Genomic DNA, 20,530 nt, shown 5'->3' on the forward strand with positions numbered 1-20,530 from the left:
GGAGTTTTGTTTGATTATTTCCTATATCGAGTAGTGATTTTATAATTTTTTGTCAGAGGAGAAACCAAGGGCTTCATATGCATTGTGCAGCCATAAAATTACTAGACGAGCTAACTTTTCATAAGTGGAAGGATGATGACCCTCAATTTGAATTCCACTGTCTTTCTTGTGTTAAGGAGATATCATGCCCACTGTCTAATAAAATATGTTTTGTATGCCTTTCTATACAATGTTGTAGTTAATATTTTTGCCAGCATGCCTACTTTCTTTAGTTCAGGAGCTATGCCATTGATTGTTACATTATGCTCACTTTTATTCATAGGTTGCTAGAATACAGAAAATAATAAACAACATACAGAGAGGGCCAGTCCATCGGCGTCATCGTCAATGGCATCGACAAGAACGACAAGCTGCACAAGGTCAGGCTCTACTCCATCGCCAGCAGCGCGATTGACAACTTCGGCGACTCCAAGAAAGTCAGTAGCTAGCCAATCTCTCCTGCTTTCTCTCTCTCGAGTGTGAACCGACCATTCTCCGTCATTTTCTTGAGCATTTCTGTCTATAGGTCTTGTTGTGTGTCAAGAGGTTCATCTACACCAACGATGCCGAAGAGATCGTAAAAGGAGTCTGCTCCAACTTCTTATGTACGTCTACATCTCTTCATTTACCACGTTATTACCGGCGCACCGCCGAGCGAGGGGACGTCGTTCCACTGCTCTGTGTGCGCCGTGGAGGAGGCCGGGCGGCCGGCGGCGAGGTTCAGAACGCACACTTCTCTGTCGTCAGCGCAAGGGCCATCTACACCATCCACGCGCTAACAAGGGCGTCCACACCCCTAGCGTCCTTGCCTGCCCCTGCCCCTGCCTCCGTTCGCACGCATCTGCTCGCCCGCGTGCCTCCTGCCTGCGCCCCGCACATCGAGCCCGCAAGCCCCCGCTCGATCGCCTATCCCCGCCCCTGCCTGCACCCACGCTCCCGCCGTCCTACACGCCCCCCACGCGCTCCTGCCTGAGCGTGTCCCCGCTCGTGTGGCCCGCTGGCGAGGCAGAGTGCCTACTTGTCAGCACTGGGCTAGATGAATGCATTTTTATTGGTTTTGTACAGAAACATATGTATGAACAACAGAAGAAAAAGATTCAGTACAATAGATCTATCGGTATGTTCTTTGAGCCTTTCTTTTTCTCTTGTCTTTGACCTTTGTTGACATATTTTCGAATGCATTGAGTTTGATGTTTATTCCTTGCAGCGGAACACATGTGCTTGAAGGAGTTCAAAATGGGGTATGAATCATCTCAGTTTGACTTTTGTTTTAAATCCATCGTATGCATTTCGCGGATGCAGTGATGGTCCGCGCCACGCTCTCCGCAATCCGCTTCCATCGTTGCGCCACCTTGCATCCACGGCGCAGGCATCCTCGGCAAACAATGAGGATCTGAGCATCATAGTCAAGTGCGTGGTGTTTCAGCTCCACCCGAGTTTCCAGAATCCGACGAGAGTCATGGAGCAGTCGCCTTTCGAGCTGTTAGAATCGGCTGGGGAGAGTTTTAGATAGCCATAACCCTTTACATCTCTTACAAGCGCCTCGATCTGTAAGTCTCGTGGTCCTATTTTTTTTCAAAAATGTTTTTCCTTTAGGGCAAGAGGGTAGCTAATGGTTGCAAGAGATGTAGGTGTCATCAGCTTAAGATGTATCTCGCTGGTTCTCGAATTTCTTTGAGGCTGATGAGCTTTTGAAACTAGCTGTAACTCGGCAACAGGTGAGACATGGCTAGCAGCAACTGTCCTTGTTTTTTCTGATGTGCATATATGTGCTAGGCATACTGCTTGAACACCTTCTTACTTTTGATGTACACTCACACTTTTGTGTTGGATCTGTAAACATCTAATGGATTTGTTTTATTGGTTCATAGAGAGTTTTCTCAATTCATTTATGTTTTGTAAATATTTCCATGATAGAGTTGAGGGGTGCAAAGTGAAATTTTGCTCTTATAAAGGGCAAAAAATTATCAGTGCCTACTTTACTACTGTGATGTAATATCTACTTTCAATGTAGTTATGTTCTGTCGTAGGAGATCTTACCATTCATTTTGTTGGTTATGCAGGTGGGCCTGTAGTGGATCTTGGCAAGATTGTACAGGTCATTTTGGCTAATGAGATAGGTCTTGGCAAGACTGTACAGGTCATTCCTTGCTTATTCTTGTTTAGTTGTTGTACTCCAAGTTTTTTAGGTTCCTAACACTGCTTTAAATTACAGTGATTTTGATGTTGAGTTTCTAGGTTGAGTGATCATACTCATCGCCTTCTGTTTTAACTTAAGTTTTAAGAAGAAGTAATTTTTTGTCTTGTATGTATAGTTAATAACTAATCACTGCAACATACTAGCCTTAGGTGTTGTCAGCGTATTCTTTTTTTCCTGGATGCATGCAGGTTTTTTCAGCATATTCTTTTTTGCATTGCAATAGCAAGTATGTCAAGTATTATGTGTGCAACAGTGAATTTATCTTCAACACTATTTTTTATAAAACCACCAGGATTCAAGAAATAGTTAGCAGTTCTTTACTTGATATGCATATTTAAAGTGAGATAGAACTTAGACTTTTAATTCCACTTCATTGCCTTTTTAACTGAAGACAAACAGAAAGTTAGATGTATGAAAATGATTTTACTTTCCCTTGTGAGGGAAGCTGCGAAGAGAATGGTGAATTTCCAGAATAAAAATAAAGGAATTTCTGGTATTTGAATACTTAAACTGCATTTTTCTTTATTTCAAATGCTACATTCATATGGTTTTTTCATTCAACGCAGCTCCATCCCATTTTGTATTGTTCCCAATGTTCAATACTATTCTATGTCTTTTAGGCATTGTTCTCATTGGTGAAATTGGAGGTATGGCTGAGGAGGATGTTGCAACATTCATCCAGGTAAGAGTTTGTTAGGGCCTTAGTTTGTATGGAGTTTTTTTTTCTGTATTACATGCTATATTGTTGTATTGATTCTACATGTTGCAACACACATCCCCTCATGGTTTAGTGAAGTTCCCATTTCAGTTATTGAGAAAGCTCTATCTGAACCACAGTAGGAAAGTATCTTTTTTCAATTGAATGGAGAGCTGGATGTTGACCCAGATGATTTTAGCTTGGAGAAATATTTATCTGCAAAAACTCTTGTTTCTTCAAGGTCCTTCAAGATAGATACCTATCATGGATCTGAAATGGTTCCATTGGCTGACCTGTAAGTTTCTTGTTGATTATGTAATTAGATACTTTATTTACCTGGTTATATCGGAAATGATACATCACTTCAACATGTATTTCGGCAACTATTTCTGTGTAGTATTAATCTAGGTGGCTGAAGTGGCTGCATGGCTGTGTGTAATACAACAAATACCAGTAGAGTAGTGTCATGTATGCATCTGTGGATGTATTATGCATTTTTTTTGTAGAAAAACTATACTTTTAATCGAGCAAGAACATAGTACCATGCTTTTATTATTCTCCTGCTCTTACCTGACATTGTGTTACACAGTGATACAAATAACTTTCTTTTGGGGCAGTGTAGCCACAGATGCCTTTATCCCCTTCCATTCCGATTTTTTGTTGAATTCAGGTTCCTGATGATGTTCTAATCTACAGATGTGTTAGAAGACGACCGGATCCTGTGTGACTGGCAATATTTACCATTTAAAAACTATGCCCCCTCGCAGAAAATGATGTTAATGTCCACCTAGTAACTGTTTGTTTTGTTTCCTGTCATCTGAAGATCAAAGATCCTAAGAAACAGTTTCTGGTTTATGGGTCTAGCAGAGCCAAAAGTGAGCACCTACAACCCTTTTAAGTTAAGCAACATAAGTTGAATTCATGGGAGCATGTGGTTTGTTACCAAGATCCGTTGTATATACATATGACTTATCAATGATTTTCAGGTTGTTGTAACTATCCAGTATCGTACAACTGACATGTTACCTAGGGGGAAACACTGCATGAGTGTTGTTGGTATCCTTGTCTGGTGAGCGAAAATCTCTCTTATCTTTTGTTTCTCTTCTTCATTTGATTCAGTCCAGTTATTTCCTTAAATTATTTATAGGTATGAGGCGGATGGGTGATTCTATTGCAGGAGGAGGAGGGAGTGATTCTCCTGGAGGTGGAGGAGGATGAAGTGGTGATCGACTTCAAGCCAACTCCAAGTGCCATGTCGACCTTTGCCTCCGCTCCCTGCACACATCCCTCCCAGTCGTCTTCAAGGTCCAGACCTCCTCCCCGTTCAAGTTCCTCGTCAGCACGTTGCGCGGTGTCGTGTTGCCGCTTTTCTCGGTGTCCATACACGTGGTGCGAGGCATCCCGCTTCATCTCTAATCACCTTTATGTGCACATCATCCATATGTGACCCCCTTCTCCATATAATTTCAACAAATTTTACTCTTTTGGGCTCCGTGTAATTTCATTGGTAAAATCTCTACTACTTATTAACGGTGCAAAGTTAACCTCCCATTCTGTGTTATATATATATATTTTTATTGGTATTATATGATCCCGTTGCAACGCACGGACAATCACCTAGTATAGTAGAGATAGAGACTAGTCGAATGTCCGTGCATTACTATGATTTATATATATATATTACGTGTGGACTTTGTTTTAATAAAACATGTGTGTTTTATTGGTTAGATATATGTAAATATTGAGTAAATAATAACGTATTAAATATAGTTTAATTATAAAATTAATTAAGACGAGATAAATTTATTAAAATCTAATTAAGTCTATATTTAATATTCATAATTGATATTCAAATATTGAATGTAACACAAACAAAAGCTCTGTTTGATTTCAACAAAATTTGAACATATGAGATAACGTATAAGTGGCACTTTATTATCTAACGAAAAATCTCACAATCTATTTTATTCTTGATAATGACATATATTGGAAGTTGTCAAATTATCCAATGCAATGCAATAAAATAAAATAAAATAAAATCCATAGTTCCAACCGCTATGGTTAGCAAGAAATAATATATTATGGTCATAATTCCATAAACATTGTCATTTACAAGCAAATAAGTGAAACTATTACCTTGTGGAACACGAAGGCCATTCACACGTTCTGAAGCATCTCGTAATACATTAGCATCATGAGCTGTTCCCTCCCAACCAGCCAACACATAAGTGAAGCGTAGATCAAAATCTACAGCCGCCATTACATTTTGAGTCGCATAGGACTTCCTACCACGAAAGGCATGCTCCATATCTCTAGGAACAATGGCTCTTACATGTGTACCATCAATAGCTCCAATACAATCCTAGTTTAAGGGCAATACAAGCATGAAACATTAGGGGCCATATGTGCAACATGAATATAGACCTAAAAACAAAAGAGTGATAAGTTTCACACCTTAAAATACGGATCCCATCTGTAGTTCCCTGCTATTTTGGTTGGAGTGTCCAATGAAGGTGGCCTAATTAGTTCCCCACGTAGCTCACCAATTGCACGAAGAACTTTATTGAAACATCGACTAACTGTTTCCCTAGATCTACCAAAATTCGTGCCAATCAACCTATTTCTAAGGTTATGCCCAACTGTATTTAGAAACATGGCCACTTGTTGTTCAACACACATATGAATAGTGTCCTGAAGTAAACCACGCTCTCTAAAATGTTTAGTTAGGTGAAAGAAACAAGCCCTTTTCATTCTAATCATGTTTATACATGTTGTGTCATCCCTCCAAATCTTTGTGTTGAGATATTCAATTCTAGTTCTATCCCTTTCATGCATTGGTGCATAGGTAATCCCAGTCCTCCTTGCATTTCGTTTTCTTTTTCTAGAATGAATAATCATAGCCATCATTGACAGTAATATATGTGCAGCAGCAACACAAACTATAATCTTGGTCTTCTTATCCATCTACATGTAAGCATCAAATCCAAAAAAAAATATATGGCATGTCATGATGAATCTGGAATCATATCAATATTTGGGGAAATAATCTCAAGCAAACAGCAATCATGTAGAATTGATATATAGGTGTACAATCAAGTGTTCATGCAAACTGTCCATAATAACAAAATATAAGTGTTAACTGCATGTATGCATCGGACTTGTACCTAAAACACATTCAACATATTTTTTCCCTGCTGAACATTACATTAATCAAAATATAAGTTTTTATAAGTTAATTTATCTACTCCTATATATTTCATACTTTTGTTATACATTTTTATCTTTTTCCTATTTTTAGTTTAATAGACATTATAGTACGCATGAATCTACGATTTCATTTCTTAGATATGGAATATCGCTCTTCTTAATTGAGCTTATTTTTCCATGTGAAGATCGGATATTATTCTCTGAACCTATAACATGGCAAATCAATCCACTACAGACTACAGTACTACTGATGTTGTGGCGAATCAATCCTACTACCTACAAACTAAGTACTACTCGTGATATCAGTCCACCAAAAATCAATCAGACTAGCACCAAAAATCAATTAGACTACAGTACTACAAGATCTAGAACTCTAGGTGCAGCGTGGATGGACATGGCACCCGGGATCTGGAACTTCAGGTGCAGCGTGACCTCCAGGTGCCTGCTTTCCTGTTCGGGCGACCGTCCAGGCGAGGGACACAAGGCGACGTGAGCAGAGGGAGCAGAAGCAGCAGCGTCGGATGCGAAGCAGAGCAAGAAGAAGCAGAGCTGCGGCGTGCTCTCCACGTCGGCTGCTACCACCACACCGCCGCAGTACGAGCATAACTCGGGTGCCTGGTACGTCGCCACCACGCCCAGGGATGGAGGAGGAAGAGGAGATCAGAGGGGAAGAGGAGAGTAGAGGGGAAAGGGGACTCACCGCTCGTGAGGGGCCTTGTCCCACTCTGCACTTGGAGTTCGCCGCTCGCCGGCCAGCGGGGTGAAGGAGCCGGATCTGAGGATGAGAAGGGCTCGTGAGGGGCTTTGTCCCAGGGAGGACGCAATTGTCCGTCCGATTCAGAGGGATGAATAGGGACAATATTCTAGTGATAGTATTTTTGTGGGGATGGTCCCGTCTCAGCCTTGACTCACAACCAAACACTCTAGTGTGTGGGATGGTCCTGTTCCATCTCGTCCTGACCCGCAACCAAACACATCCTTAAAAATCTAGGTGGAACCAAACGTGCCTTAAATGCCGCATCGAGCCTGGCACGACGGCTGACCAGCGGGCAGCGGGCAGGCTGGGCTGCCCAGGCCCCACCGCCCCAGGCAGGCAGCACCGCAGTCCGCAGCAGCCACCCGGACAGCATCCCTTTGGCAGCCCGCCGTTCCCTCCGCGTCTCCCTGGCACGAAATTGCCCAAACCGCTCTCCCTCTCGCCCCAACTTCCCATCCGCACCCCCAAACCCCACCTCACTCAAAACCCTCGCCGTGCCCCTACTGCGCCCCCCCCCCCCCCCCCCCCCCCGATGTCCGCCGCCGCGTCCTCGGAGGAGGCCGTCAAGGTGAGTGACGGGCCCCGTCGTGCACTGTCGGATTTCGGTTGCGCCTGCGCGCAGGGATGATTCGTTAACGTTTTTCCCTGGTGTGTGCGCGTGCGTCTGGGTGCGCGGGCATGCAGGCATCGAAGGTGCTGATGGTCGGGGCGGGAGGCATCGGCTGCGAGCTGCTCAAGACGCTCGCGCTCTCCGGATTCAGCGACATACACATCGTGAGTCTCCGTTTCGTTTTGACATCAACGCTGTGTTTAGGTTTACTGCCTCGTTTTGCTCCAACCAGTGCTTCATATATATTGTATGCATCTCGTTCATTTTTTATTAATCATGTCCTAGAAATGATGTTCGTACCTAGGAGGATCGGATCAAAAGCTGCCACGGCATTAATCCATGATCGGAATGCTCGACACCAATATTGGGAACCATCCACAAATGTGTCAAGTATTTCTCACCAATTTCTCAAATATAATTGCGCCTAAAAATAAAGGACTAATAAATACTTCACCGGACATACATCGTTCGTCAAACACAAGACATCTCATTGTTTATTATTCAATATATTGAGTAGGACACTACTCAATATAGATTCACCACAGACACTTAAATGTATGAAATCAACCATGAAAGCAAGATCAGATATCACACTCACATTATTCGATTGATGCTTGCCTTTCATATATCAAGGCATAAAAAGGTATAAAGGTAGCTGTCGGAGAGAAAACATCTCCGGCCAGGTGGCGTAACACACTCGCCCTGATCCTAAGACGAGGAGGGGGCTTAGGGATTTGTCTGGCTAGTTGGATGAACTTGAGAACACAAGGGTTAGAGTGGTTCGGGCCGTCGGAGCGTAATACTCTACATCCACTGTGAGTTGTATTGCTTGAGAGTCTCTCAGTCAGTCTGTGTTCGTCTGTCCGTTTGTTAAGACCCTCTGAGAAGCCTTGAGTTCGTTTTTCCTCCGTCCTCCCCTACCGTGTGTGCCCTCCCTTTTATAGCGCGAGGGGGGGGGGGGTGCGTCCACGAAGCGCGGGAAAAATGCCGTGACTTGTTACTATTTCTGGCCTGATTCCATAGAATCTGCAAAATGATCATTAACGCTGTTATTGTAGACCCTGGTTTCAATATCGCCCTCAACATAGACAGCAGAACTGACATAAGGTGAAAGAAAAAATATAACAGCATCCGTAGCGAAAAAGATTGATATAGTTGTATTCAAGGTAAAATGAAGATTTTATTTATTTAAACCACATACTCCTTCACCAGCTTCTGAACAGCATAAGCACCTAGGTGGTCATTATGGACAGCTATGTGGTGCCACTGAGCTGGCTTTGGCAAATCCTTAGGCCCAATTACCCTCTCGTCAAACATGCCACTCATACCAACAGTAAAAACAGTTACTGCATGCCCATTCCTTGATTTTTTTGCGTAGGCACTTGTCCAACTTCGCCACCTAGCAAAAGGAAAACAGATTAAAATTGTAAAATAGTGCTCCTCAAAAACAAAACAACATGCAGAATTTCATATAAAAGATATATGATGTCCAGTTTCTATGTCCATACCCTGTGCACGCCACGAAACTCCCAGTCCTTATTGGTATCTACACTTTGGGGTTGTAACTCTCTTTTTGAATCTGGACAGTTATCATCATATTCCATAATCCATATCACCCTTCTCATCAAGGTCAGAGAAAGAAACAGTAGAGATCAGAACTCGTGATTGTCTGCAGAAAACTACAGAAAGGTTCAATATATCTTGCATGTTAGTGTAAATGTATATATCATATAAAATGATTGACCAGTGATCACAGTTTCCATGTTACTATGTCAGATTGTCAGGTGAAACCTGTGAGTAACACTGAACCAAACACCTACCTGTTGAAATCCTTTTGCTGTTCGATGACCCCCTCAAACTCGTCAACAATCTGGTGTTGTCACCAGTCATGGTGAATTTACATGAACAGATAAAATGAAGAAGATATAACCACAAACAAAATAATGGGATTTTTTATGTTTTATTTTGAACTTAAAGAAAACATCAGAGCAACTTTGTTCAAGCCAACATTCTATCAATTATTTTTTTAGAGCCTTAATGTTAACACTTAACAGTAAAAAAACATCGTGAAAATGATATGTCCGGAAAAAAACTGACCACGGACAGCGTGATCAGAATGGTGAGAAATTATTTCACAGGAGAAGGTTTAGAACAATTAACTCATAATTACATGCATCTAAGGAACACTTTGTATGTAAACTGCAGATAGCAGTAGAAAACAAAATAATAAACAGGGCACTGAGCGCGCGCTTTAGTGCACTGAAGCGCTGAAAGGATGGGTAACGCTTCGCTTTAGGGCATAAGCACTCCCAAAGCGGCAGGACTGCCTTGGTCTGTTCTGATCCTGTTTATCCTAATCGTCCCTAAACCTGCCAGCACATACCTCTCATTTTTGTGCTTGTTGGGAGGATATGTATCAATGTCTTCATTTCTCAAGCTGATATGTATTAAGTTTGAGGCTCCAAGCACTCTTTGACTGAATCAGCATAAAATTTTTGATAAAACCAATGTGGTGTCATTTGGTAGACCAAAGAATTACTGCTATCATTCATTCACTGAATTCAGGCCAGTACGTGCATCTTCATCGTTGACATCAAGAACATTGAATTCAGATCCAGAGTCACAAAACATAATACCAAAAAAACCACGGATTTCTGTCTTGATAAGAGAAAACTGGAGGCTGGTGGTTACGATAATAATAATCGAACTCAAATGCCAATGAAAACAACCGCTTGAAAATTACCTTGAGGCTTGAGCGCGAGGATGACCGGGCCTCCAGATTCAATAGGAGCATGACGTCGACCCTTGACCGCGGCAAGCCTCCAAGCCAGTCTCCATCTCCGTCGGCCCTAGCATTATCGTCGAGGAGTGCGCTTTTCGGCAACTGGCTTGGTGGATACGGCTATTGGATCCAGCTTCCTACCGGCGTGTGGTGCAGCCGCCAGGGCCAAGCAAGCGCAAGCCATGATGCTACTGGCGAGAGGCGTGAGGGGAGCTGCTACCGCCACCGACGAGAGCTGGCGCATTGCCGCCACTGCCACCGCGGAGAGATGGAGCGAGAGTTGGCGCACGGGAGCCAGAGATGGCCCATGGATGGACGCGCGGACCCTAGCTCCGGAGATTTCTGCAGGGGGTCTAGGGTTTGGGGCGTCGTCGACATGGGCAGGTCCGGGGGATGGATGGAGGTTGGATGTGCGAGTTAGGGTTTCGTGAGGACGCACGAGATGAGAAGCGGAGATCGACGTGTGGCGTATGACCTTGTTGGCGTCGGTGACGGTGGCTGCTTTGTCAGCGGCGGCACGGCGGGACTGTCACGTGTCGTACGGTCGGAGGCGGTGTTCCCGCGGTTGCCTGCAGCGGCGTCGTCGGCGTTCCCGTGGTGTTCGTGGTAGAGGCTGGGGCGGTTGGTGGCTGTAGGCGCGTGTGTGTTTGGGCGAAGGGCGGCCGCAGGACAGATTATCGTCCAGTATCGACAGATGATGATGATGATTGATGAGTAGCGTTGGATGATCCATTAAAGAATGACCGTCGGATGTGATTAAGAGACAGGAGACAAATGAAATGATCTGGAGCATTGGTTTTTGATAGAGGGATTTGTTTGGGGTTAAAACGTTTGGTGGATTTAGCAGGGGCATGAGTGTGTGGGATGGCTTGTTGGGTGTACGTAGTTTAGTTTAAACTGGTGGGTTTAAGGGGTAGAGATAGGGGTCTCGCAGGTCCTGTTGATGGCGGTTTGCTGGTATGTTCTAGGCTGGGATCTGTGATGGGGATTGCGTTGACCTAGGGCTAAGAGGTGGACCTGTACTGTTCAAACCAAGAGTTGGCAATCAGCTGCGCTGATGGCACACTTACTCTAGTGCTGAGGACTTCAGTGCTCTTGCTTGTAACTGTGCTTTTGGCTTCTGTATTGCATCTTGGGACACTCTTCGCTACAATTGTGTTTAGCGCCTTGCTCTATTCAGGCTCATTCTTGTCCTGGTGTTTATTTTTATGTTGGTCTGATTTTTTCGTTTTTTACCTTAATTACTTAGGTTCTTCAGTGTAGTTTATAACCAGTTTATAAACAGACACATCCCATTCCTTGTTTAACCAAAGTACATAAATCAATGTGCTTGAGATATCAATGATCTGATTCCTTTTATTGTTGTTATGTCCTGTTAGACTAGTTTCGGGTTTGCCTCATAAACCAAAATTATTTCTCAAGATACAAAACCTCTAGCTAGCTGCCTTTAGCATGCATAGCACAGGCCGCAAACATATTTTTGGGTCATCTATTATTTGTGCCCTCCCCCACCCCCAAAGAAAGTGCCATGGGATGGAAGTCATGGGTTTGAAACAACCCCCTTGCAAAATAAGAAAATCCAAAGCTGCCTAAAAACTCTCTTCCCAGACCCCCACCTGGTGTGGAACCTTTTAGCACTTTGTGTGTTTTTTTATTTGCTCCGCATTATATTATATGTTGTGCACAGGAAAATAACCATTCATTTTACTGCAGATGGCATATCACAGGGAGATAAAAAAATGTGCTGCATCTGTAAATTTTCTTTATTACTTTGATGCCTATGATTTGACTCCTATCATGTATTTTTATCCTTATATTTTGACAGTTGTTAAGCATGCTTTTAGATTATACTCCCTTGTTGCTGATGGTAATAATAAAAAAATCTGTCTGTTTCCTTTCAGACGGTGCACCCAAGTAACCCAACATTTTTCTCTGCAGATTGACTTGGATACAATTGAAGTTAGCAATCTGAATAGACAGTTTTTGTTTCGGCAGAGTCATGTTGGTCAGTCAAAAGCTAAAGTGAGTTTCACATATGACTAGAATAATTATCCATGTACCAGTTTTTCTTGTAATCACCCAATCGTTGTTTCTTTTTTCTTACTCTGTTTTACACCGCTGGTGTTGCCAGGTTGCTCGGGATGCTGTATTGAAATTTAGGCCAAATATCAATATAAACCCATACCATGCAAACGTGAAGGATTCTCATTTCAATGTTGATTTCTTCAAGCAATTTAATGTTGTTCTGAATGGTCTTGATAACTTGGATGCTAGACGCCATGTTAATCGCCTTTGCCTTGCTGCTGATGTTCCTTTGGTTGAAAGTGGTACTACTGGTTTTTTGGGACAGGTAAGGCAACCCAATACTGCAGTTGTAGTCTGGGCTGTTTTTTTTTAAAAATATAGTTGGCAGCTCTATTGCCTGATTTGTTTCAAAAAGAAGTATATGCTTATAGATTTATTTCATATTGATGTATTCTTTGTGATTTTAGTTCATACTGATGGCTTATAACTTTATTTTATTTGTACGAAGCATGTGAATCCTGAGGTGTTTACTTACATCTATCAGTAACAATGTTTTTTGTTTTTTATATATTTTTTCTTTTACTAGTAGTGCTATCTTGAATTCTCAGCTAGCGTGCAACCTCTTGAATTCTCAACGAGCACACAACATATTTTCATCCTTAGAGAACTGGATGTCGTATCTTCTTCTGTTTATTATAGATGTTCACCTTTAGAAGGGTAGGCCTGGTGCAGTGGTGAGAGCTGTCTCCCTGAGTTACCAAGTCGCGGGTTCGAAGCAGCCTCTCCTATTTGCAGGGGAAAGGCTTGCCTCACTCTATCCCTTTCCTAGATCCCATTCACGTGGGCGCCTCCAGCACTAGATTTGCCCTTTATAGATGTTCACCTAATCACCTTTCTGGTCTTACATGTTTTGCATTTGCCATAGAATACATAATGATCCCTTGGGATAGACGTTTTGTCTTTTTCCACAACAGTGAATCCAAATTTCTTTACCAAGGCAACAGAATTACAGTCATAGATAAATGTTTTGTCTAGAGTCTAGGCCTTTGACATTCTTTTATTTAGAAGATTTGCATCAGTAGAAAATCTATGGGGAAGAAGTTAAATTCATGCAGGCATATATGTGGTCATTTCTTAGAAGTATATTGCTGGTATGAAATTCTGGGTAATAAATTTAGTGGCCTGAGAGGGTATGCTGACACTCAACTCGCCAAAAGTACGATTACAAGTCATCTGCAAAAATCAAGAGGATTTCTGATATATTATTTTTTGTACATACTATATTTGCTGCATATTATTTTTTCTTCGGTTAGTAATATAGCTAGATATGGCAACTGTATTGGATTTTGGTAGTGTGCAAGTGGGGCTCTCGGAATTTAAAGCTTGAGACATTCAGTAATTTTGCAATGCTGGTGGAAAGTGGAATATGTACAAGTCAGCGTATCACCATATCATCAAATACGCGCATTGATTTCGCTTTGTATCAATTTGCCATTGGCCCATTGCATCATATTAATACATAAAATCTGGTACTTTTGTTAACTTATTAAATGTGCTGAATATTTATCACTAACATAGTAACATTGACAAACTTAGTCAAGACCACCCTTCATATTACTCCAAGGTAATGCTTTGCTAAAAAAACTTCCCATTCCATACATTTCAGGTTACTGTTCATGTCAAGGGTAAAACAGAGTGCTATGAGTGTCAACCAAAGCCTGTCCCTAAATCATATCCTGTCTGCACAATTACAAACACACCATCAAAGGTTATCTACCTCTCTGGCTCAACTTTTTATTTATTTGTTTTGTTGGACAGTTTACTATGTTGCATATCCGCTCTTTGTTTTTCTTTATGTTATTGTATGCATGCAAGTGTAAGTTTCTGATCCTTCAGTTCTTCATTGGTTTGAACATCTTGTTTTTCTTTGTTAAGTTGGATTTGTGACTATACAAGAAGCGATCAAGACATCGAGTCTGAAATGATGATATACATGATAGGCTAGGAGTAGCAACAATTGAAGAAAAGCTTGGCCAACAACGGTTGGGATGGTTTAAATATGTTCAACGGGGACCCACTAGTGCGTAGTGAGATCCTAAAGACACTATATTAATGGAAAGAGAGACAGGGGTAGGCCGAAGTTGACATGAGAAGGGGCAGCAAAAGGAGATTTGAAAGGGTGGATTATACCTGAATTAATCTTGAATAGGAGTGTATGAAAACAGCTATCCACGTGCCTAAACTTTGACTTGTGGCTTCTATTAGGTTTCAACTCTAACTCTAGGCTACCCAACTTGCTTGGGACTAGAAGGCTCTGTTGTTGCTGAACATCTTGTGGAATGTGTTGGCTATTCAGATTCATAAATGTAATTTTTTATGTACTGCCTATTTTTATATATGGAAAATGATTAATTTTCCATTTTTATGGCAAGTTAATTCAATTCATTGTTTTGTTGGATTTAGTTAGGATGAATGCCATTGCATTCTTACAGAAATTTTGTTTTTTTGCTTCTCTGATGCAGTTCAATTTTTAAATATCAACATTTTTCCTTGTTTATGCAAATATCAGCATGTTAGCTCGTTGGGGTTATACCGCTGTGCATTTACAGTTATGTTAGTTATAGTACGATAGAATCTGATGGCTTCTTAGGTTTAGCACTAATGACTGATTTTATCACTTTGCAGTTTGTTCATTGCATTGTTTGGGCGAAAGATCTGCTTTTTGCAAAATTATTTGGTGATAAAAAACAGGATAATGATCTTAATGTGCACTCCAAAGATGATACCAGTTCAAAAACAGATGTTTTTGAAAGGAGTGTAGATGAAGATCTTGAGCAATACACCCAGAGAATATATGACCACGTATTTGGTTACAACATTGAAGTTGCATTGGATAATAAGGAAACTTGGAAGAATCGGAGAAAGCCAAACCCTATTTACATTAGAGATGCATTGCCTGAAGACGCTGTTCAACAAAATGGTCGCTCTCAGGATCACGTGAATGAGGAGCAGGATCCTTCTGCTATGGTATCCTTAGGCCTTAGAAATACACAAGAGATATGGAGTCTTGCTGACAATTCAAGAGTGTTCTTGGAGGCTTTAAAATTATTTTTTGACAAAAGAGAGAAGGTTCATATACATTCTTTTTGACATCTTAAAGTTTTTCTCTGTATAGAAATTAATCCAGGCTTGATTTTCTCTTTCAGGAAATAGGGAGCCTTATTTTTGACAAGGACGACCAGTTGGCTGTTGAGTTTGTTACCGCTGCAGCAAATATCAGAGCTTCCTCTTTTGGAATACCACTGCATAGTCTTTTTGAAGCTAAAGGTGTTGCTGGAAATATAGTTCATGCTGTGGCAACTACCAATGCTATAATTGCTGGTCTAATCGTCATCGAGGCAATTAAAGTGCTCAAGGGTGATTATCAAGATTATAGGTAACCACATTCGAAACCTGTCACATTGTATTCCTTGTACCAGAGGTTTCTACACGCCCTCCGTCCTAGTATATAAGGCGTAACCACGTTTTATTCTAGTCCTATTGTTGGAACTAGGTTTATGGAGGTAGTACGAGTGGTAGGTTTGAGGTCTAGGACCCGGGCCCCGGCGCTTGGGCGCCGTCGGGCTGTTGGCTGGAGAAGGTGCGGTACTGTTCAAGGTTTTGAAGTCGATAAGTCGAGTCGACAAGGTACCGACTTGGTGACTAGTCGATACTCGATAAGTCAGTCGTCTAGTCGTCGACTTGCCAATATAGTGGCTGTTTTGCCCATATAATGGCTTCGTATAGATAATATAGCATTTATATATGAACTCATAAGTCATAACAGCCATATATAGACATATAGTTCAAATTGAAAATCAAATAGCATCTCCCGTCTCCCTAGAGCTTGCTGTGAGGGCGACGCAGGTTGCTGTGAGGGCGTGCAGAGGAGGGGCGGCGGCATGCAGAGGAGGGGCTGGAGGCGGCCAGAGGTGTTGGAGGTAGGGTTTATGTTGTATAATGGGCCTTTGGGCTGCTTGGGCTGAACTGGGACACAAGTCGGCCGACTTGCCAGACCAAGTCGACGACTAGTCGACTGAGAATTTCCAGTCGTTTCCAAGTCGCCCGACTTGCCTGAAAAGTCGAGCCAACCTCACCAGTCGAGATCCCAGGGCCGACCCGACCACTAGTCTCCGACTTGAAAACAGGGGTACTGTTCATGAGACGGACAATGCACATGTTGAACATTAGCGATGGATGAACAATGCGTGATGAACAGTAAACGGGATGGGGGAAGCACAGGTAAGAATACTTGCCTGCTTCCCCTTTCATTAATTGAAGGGATACATATATATAGATGAGATAGCAGCCTTCAACTAACCAACCTTATCTAAGATCTTAACAAACCAATGTTTATCCATCTACAATTCTACACTCTATCCAGACTAACAAACTGATGCTTATACATCTAAACAAACTAACTGATTTAACTCTACCCGACTAATAAACTGATGCTTATCCATCTAAACAAACTAACTGATTTTATTAGGGCTGCCGGTCATAACACCTACTCCTTCCGTTCATAAATATGATACCATTGACTTTTAAAAAAACCTTGACCACTCGTCTTATTCAAAATAATAATGACTTATCATTTTTTTGTGATTTGTTTTATCACTTAAGGTAGTTTGTGCTTGACTTAAAATTTTACATATTTAATAAATATTATGAATAAGACGAGTGGTCAAAGTTTTCGGAAAAAATCAACGATGTCATATATTTATGAACGGAGGTAGTATAAGATAAGGCGTGCTCTCTCTAGATATGTATACATCGATACAGTAGTATAGAGAGAATTAATTATATTTCTTGATCTTTGAACCAAAGGTGCTTACGCCTTATATAATGGGACGGAGAGAGTAATATTGAATTATAGGTAAATACATTTTTAATCTGTCACATTGTATTCCTTGCACCAACGGTTTCTAAGATTTGATGTTCATGTCAAATGCTTAGTTCCTGTTTATGCTGCTGCCCTGCAGGAACTGCTGCTTCGCCAGCATAGCCTATGGTGTAGGGTCTTAGTTCCTAGGTCCTAATTCCTAAGCGTCTTTGGTTATAGCTTTGGTGGCGCGGCTGCCCTCCTTGTAACTTATTGGGGAACTGACATTCATGTCTCTCCCCCCTTTCTTCTTAATGAAATGACACACAACTCTCCTGTGTCGTTCGAAAAAAAGTTTCTGTTTATGCTTGCTTCTGAAGAGTCTCTCCCCCCTTTCTTCTTAATGAAATGACACACAACTCTCATGTGGGCTTGTTCGTTTCACCATTGATCTATGTGGATTGGATGATATTGAATTGGTTTAAATCCATAACAAGTCAAAATCCATCTCAATCCACCCTAGTCCACATGGAATTAGAATAACCAAATAAGGCCTAAAACGGAACTTTTTTCCTCTCTCAGTATTCCATTGTATATAATTTATATTGTATTCTTGTTGCTCTTTCTATTGTGTTTTGGGCATGTATAAAATAGAAGTAATGTAATTTCATGGTTCTTGTTTTACAGAATGACATATTGCCTTGAGCATCCAGCAAGGAAGATGCTCTTGATGCCTGTCGAGCCTTTTGAACCTAGTAAATCATGTTATGTCTGCTCTGAGGTATCTACTTTTTTAGTTAGGCCTTTGTTACATTTTCTCTGTTTTTCGGCACTGACATGAAGTAAAACTGACCACAACAGACCCCACTTGTTCTGGAGGTTAATACCAAGACAACAAAGCTCCGGGAAGTCATTGAAAAGGTTATAAAAGGTAAGCTTGGAATGAACCTACCTTTGATAATGGTTGGCGCCACACTTGTTTTTGAGGATGGTGAAGATCTGGAGGAGGATGAGATTGCAAATTATGCTTTAAACCTTGAAAAGGTGCTGTGATACTAACCATATACTTGCCAAGTTATTTTTTCTGTTAAGATGAGTCATTTGTATGCACTGTGGCATATATTCTAAAATTCTTGTTTCTTAATAAATTGCAGCCCTTTGTTGTGTTCTTGGCCAGCTTAGTTGATTTGTAGTTAAGCTTCTTCACCCTTAGTTGTGTTTATGCTCTGCTTAGTTGATCCATTACTGCAGGTCTTGGCTGAACTTCCAGCTCCAGTTCTAAATGGTACAATGGTTACAGTCGAGGATTTGCATCAGGAACTAAAATGCAGTATCAACATCAAACACAGGTTCGTCTTTTCTGTCTTTCTGTTGACTGCACCCTATAATTTCATGGTTCCATTTCTTTTGAAACCTTGGTGGTTGGCCTCTGTACCTTGCACCCATCTACAGAAACTAGAACTGCATGGTATTATGTAATCTGTTGCCCTTGTTTTGAATTGACCTTGCTTCTATGCTAGATACCTATTATGTAATAAGATAGGCCATACCTTACACTTATCTACAGAAACTGGAGCTGCATGTAACTTGCTCTTATTTTGAATGAGCCTTGCTTGTATGCTAGATACACAAGGAGATATGCAATACCTTACACTCATTTACAAAAGTTAGAGTTGCATGATATTGTGTAACTTGCCCTTATTTTGAATTAATCTTGCTTCAATGCTAGATGCCTAGATACATGAGATAATATTGTATTTCTATGATTACTGGATGTCTGGATGCCAAATTGCTTGTGTCCTACAGATACAAAATGACACCCATATGCTGCAATCCTGTACTATTGCACTGACACAATTATGTATCTTCATTGATTGAATGGTCAATGCAGGGATGAGTTCGATGAAGAAAAGGAGCCTGACAGAATGGTTCTTGTTGGGTGGTCTGGCCCAGTTGATAAGCAAACCACTAGTAATGGTGAGACTAAATCAGTTCCATCTTCATCCAATACAGAAGATGTGGATGGTACTGCCGAGGACATATCAGCAACTTCTGGAATGAAGCGTAAGCTGAACGAAATATTAGAGACAAAGGAGAATTTTGATGCTCTCGAAAATCTTTCGGGTGTTGATTCCAGCAGCGCTCAAGTTGTTGAAGATGACAATGACGATGGCCTTCTTATGTTTGATGAGGACCCAAGGCAAAGTAAGAAGAAGAGATTGCAGTAGCATCCTGCTGCGGCGATAACAGCTCTTGACTCCCGGCATCGTGGCTAACACATTGTTCGATCGTAACATCTTTGATAACTTATTTATGCGGTTATGTACCAGGTTGATGTTGAAACATTAGTAACAATGCCCAGGGCACCTTTTGGCCTCAGATAGTCAGATACCCTGTAGGGTTGTAATTTGTAGGATTTAGGAACAAGAGCAACTAATGCTCAGCTGACAGCCTGCTGCGAGATAGAATTTGTATCTCAAGAGCCAAGGTCCTGTTTTGGTTATGTTTTTTGTTCAGTTGAGGGGTGACCGGGTGAACCAAGCTCTGTCTTGTTAGGTGCCAATCACAGGGTCTGGAAATATGTACTCATCCTGTATTCTTGCTAAGGTTATGGATCAGATGGTGTATATATCTGTGCAAAACACTAATTTATAGTTTTGCACTAATCTACACTGTAGATTATATTGTTTACCGAGTGAAGTTTGAAGTAAACGGCTGGAAATAGCTTAACGTTAAGCAATATGCGAAACAAGGATTGGGTTTTTGAAGCTATCCCTATTTTCCTGTTTTTGGACTTTTTTTCCCTCCAAGCCAAAAAATGATCATTCATAGGATATGATATGAGACGTACTCCATAGGGTCAGCAGATTGTGTATATGGCTGTGTAAAAACTGTTTTGATTTGTAGAATGCGTTGTTTGAATAGTGGAGTTGTTTGAATAGTGGAGTTTAAAATAGAAGTTAAAGACGAGTAAGATGGTGGAGATAGTCTTATGAGGGTAAAATATATGGTGGAAACTGTGAGAAAAAAATGAAAATCAATTTTCAAGATACATTAAAATAGAAGTTAAAGAAGAGTAAGATGATGGAGATAGTTTTATGATGGTAAAATATATGGTGGAAACTAAGAGAAAAAATGAAAATCAATTTACAAAATGCATTTCAACCATTCGATAAATTTTTAAACTTGGCAATCCATAGTGTATGTAAATGTGTACCTAGTCAAAAAGGGAGAAGCAAACTTAAACTAGAAAATACCATACAGAAATAATAAATGTGTGGTTTATATTTTTTTGAACGGAATACGTTTTGTAAATTGGTTCTTGTGTTTTCACGTGCGAGATGGGGTTTCC

The 20,530-nt window shown here is 41.2% G+C and overlaps 1 protein-coding gene and 1 long non-coding RNA gene across 3 annotated transcripts; one reads left to right on the forward strand and one right to left on the reverse strand.

The window, feature by feature from the left end:
* Positions 1-5,140: 5,140 nt before the first annotated feature.
* On the reverse strand, positions 5,141-5,479 carry LOC109944607 (uncharacterized). The gene is made up of 2 exons (XR_002267718.2): positions 5,391-5,479; positions 5,141-5,298 (listed from the first exon to the last, which is right to left on the reverse strand). It is a non-coding gene; the product is annotated as an uncharacterized lncRNA (long non-coding RNA).
* A 1,661-nt stretch (positions 5,480-7,140) lies between these two features.
* LOC103647788 (SUMO-activating enzyme subunit 2) lies at positions 7,141-19,878 on the forward strand. Of its 2 annotated transcripts, XM_020548590.3 has the most exons (11): positions 7,141-7,468; positions 7,585-7,674; positions 12,231-12,314; positions 12,424-12,642; positions 13,984-14,085; positions 15,003-15,446; positions 15,524-15,753; positions 17,866-17,959; positions 18,040-18,222; positions 18,430-18,527; positions 19,070-19,878. In XM_020548590.3, the coding sequence occupies exons 1-11, from the start codon at positions 7,433-7,435 to the stop codon at positions 19,404-19,406; spliced, it is 1,917 nt and encodes a 638-aa protein (XP_020404179.1). In that variant the 5' UTR covers positions 7,141-7,432; the 3' UTR covers positions 19,407-19,878. The 2 variants fall into 2 exon arrangements, with proteins under 2 accessions (XP_020404179.1, XP_020404180.1); XM_020548591.2 differs by lacking the exons at positions 7,141-7,468; positions 7,585-7,674 and adding an exon at positions 7,844-7,900 and having other exon boundaries at positions 19,070-19,860.
* The last annotated feature ends 652 nt before the right edge of the window (positions 19,879-20,530 follow it).

The sequence above is a fragment of the Zea mays genome, chromosome 2 (genome assembly GCF_902167145.1).
Source record: "Zea mays cultivar B73 chromosome 2, Zm-B73-REFERENCE-NAM-5.0, whole genome shotgun sequence".
Taxonomy (NCBI): Eukaryota; Viridiplantae; Streptophyta; class Magnoliopsida; order Poales; family Poaceae; genus Zea; species Zea mays.

Bases quoted from the DNA above. Each gene is read 5' to 3' on its own strand.
- LOC103647788 (XM_020548590.3), top strand. From the start codon at position 7,433: ATGTCCGCCGCCGCGTCCTCGGAGGAGGCCGTCAAG. The intron at 17,960-18,039 runs GTATCTACTTTT...TGACCACAACAG, and splicing joins CATGTTATGTCTGCTCTGAG to ACCCCACTTGTTCTGGAGGT. The intron at 18,223-18,429 runs GTGCTGTGATAC...CCATTACTGCAG, and splicing joins ATGCTTTAAACCTTGAAAAG to GTCTTGGCTGAACTTCCAGC.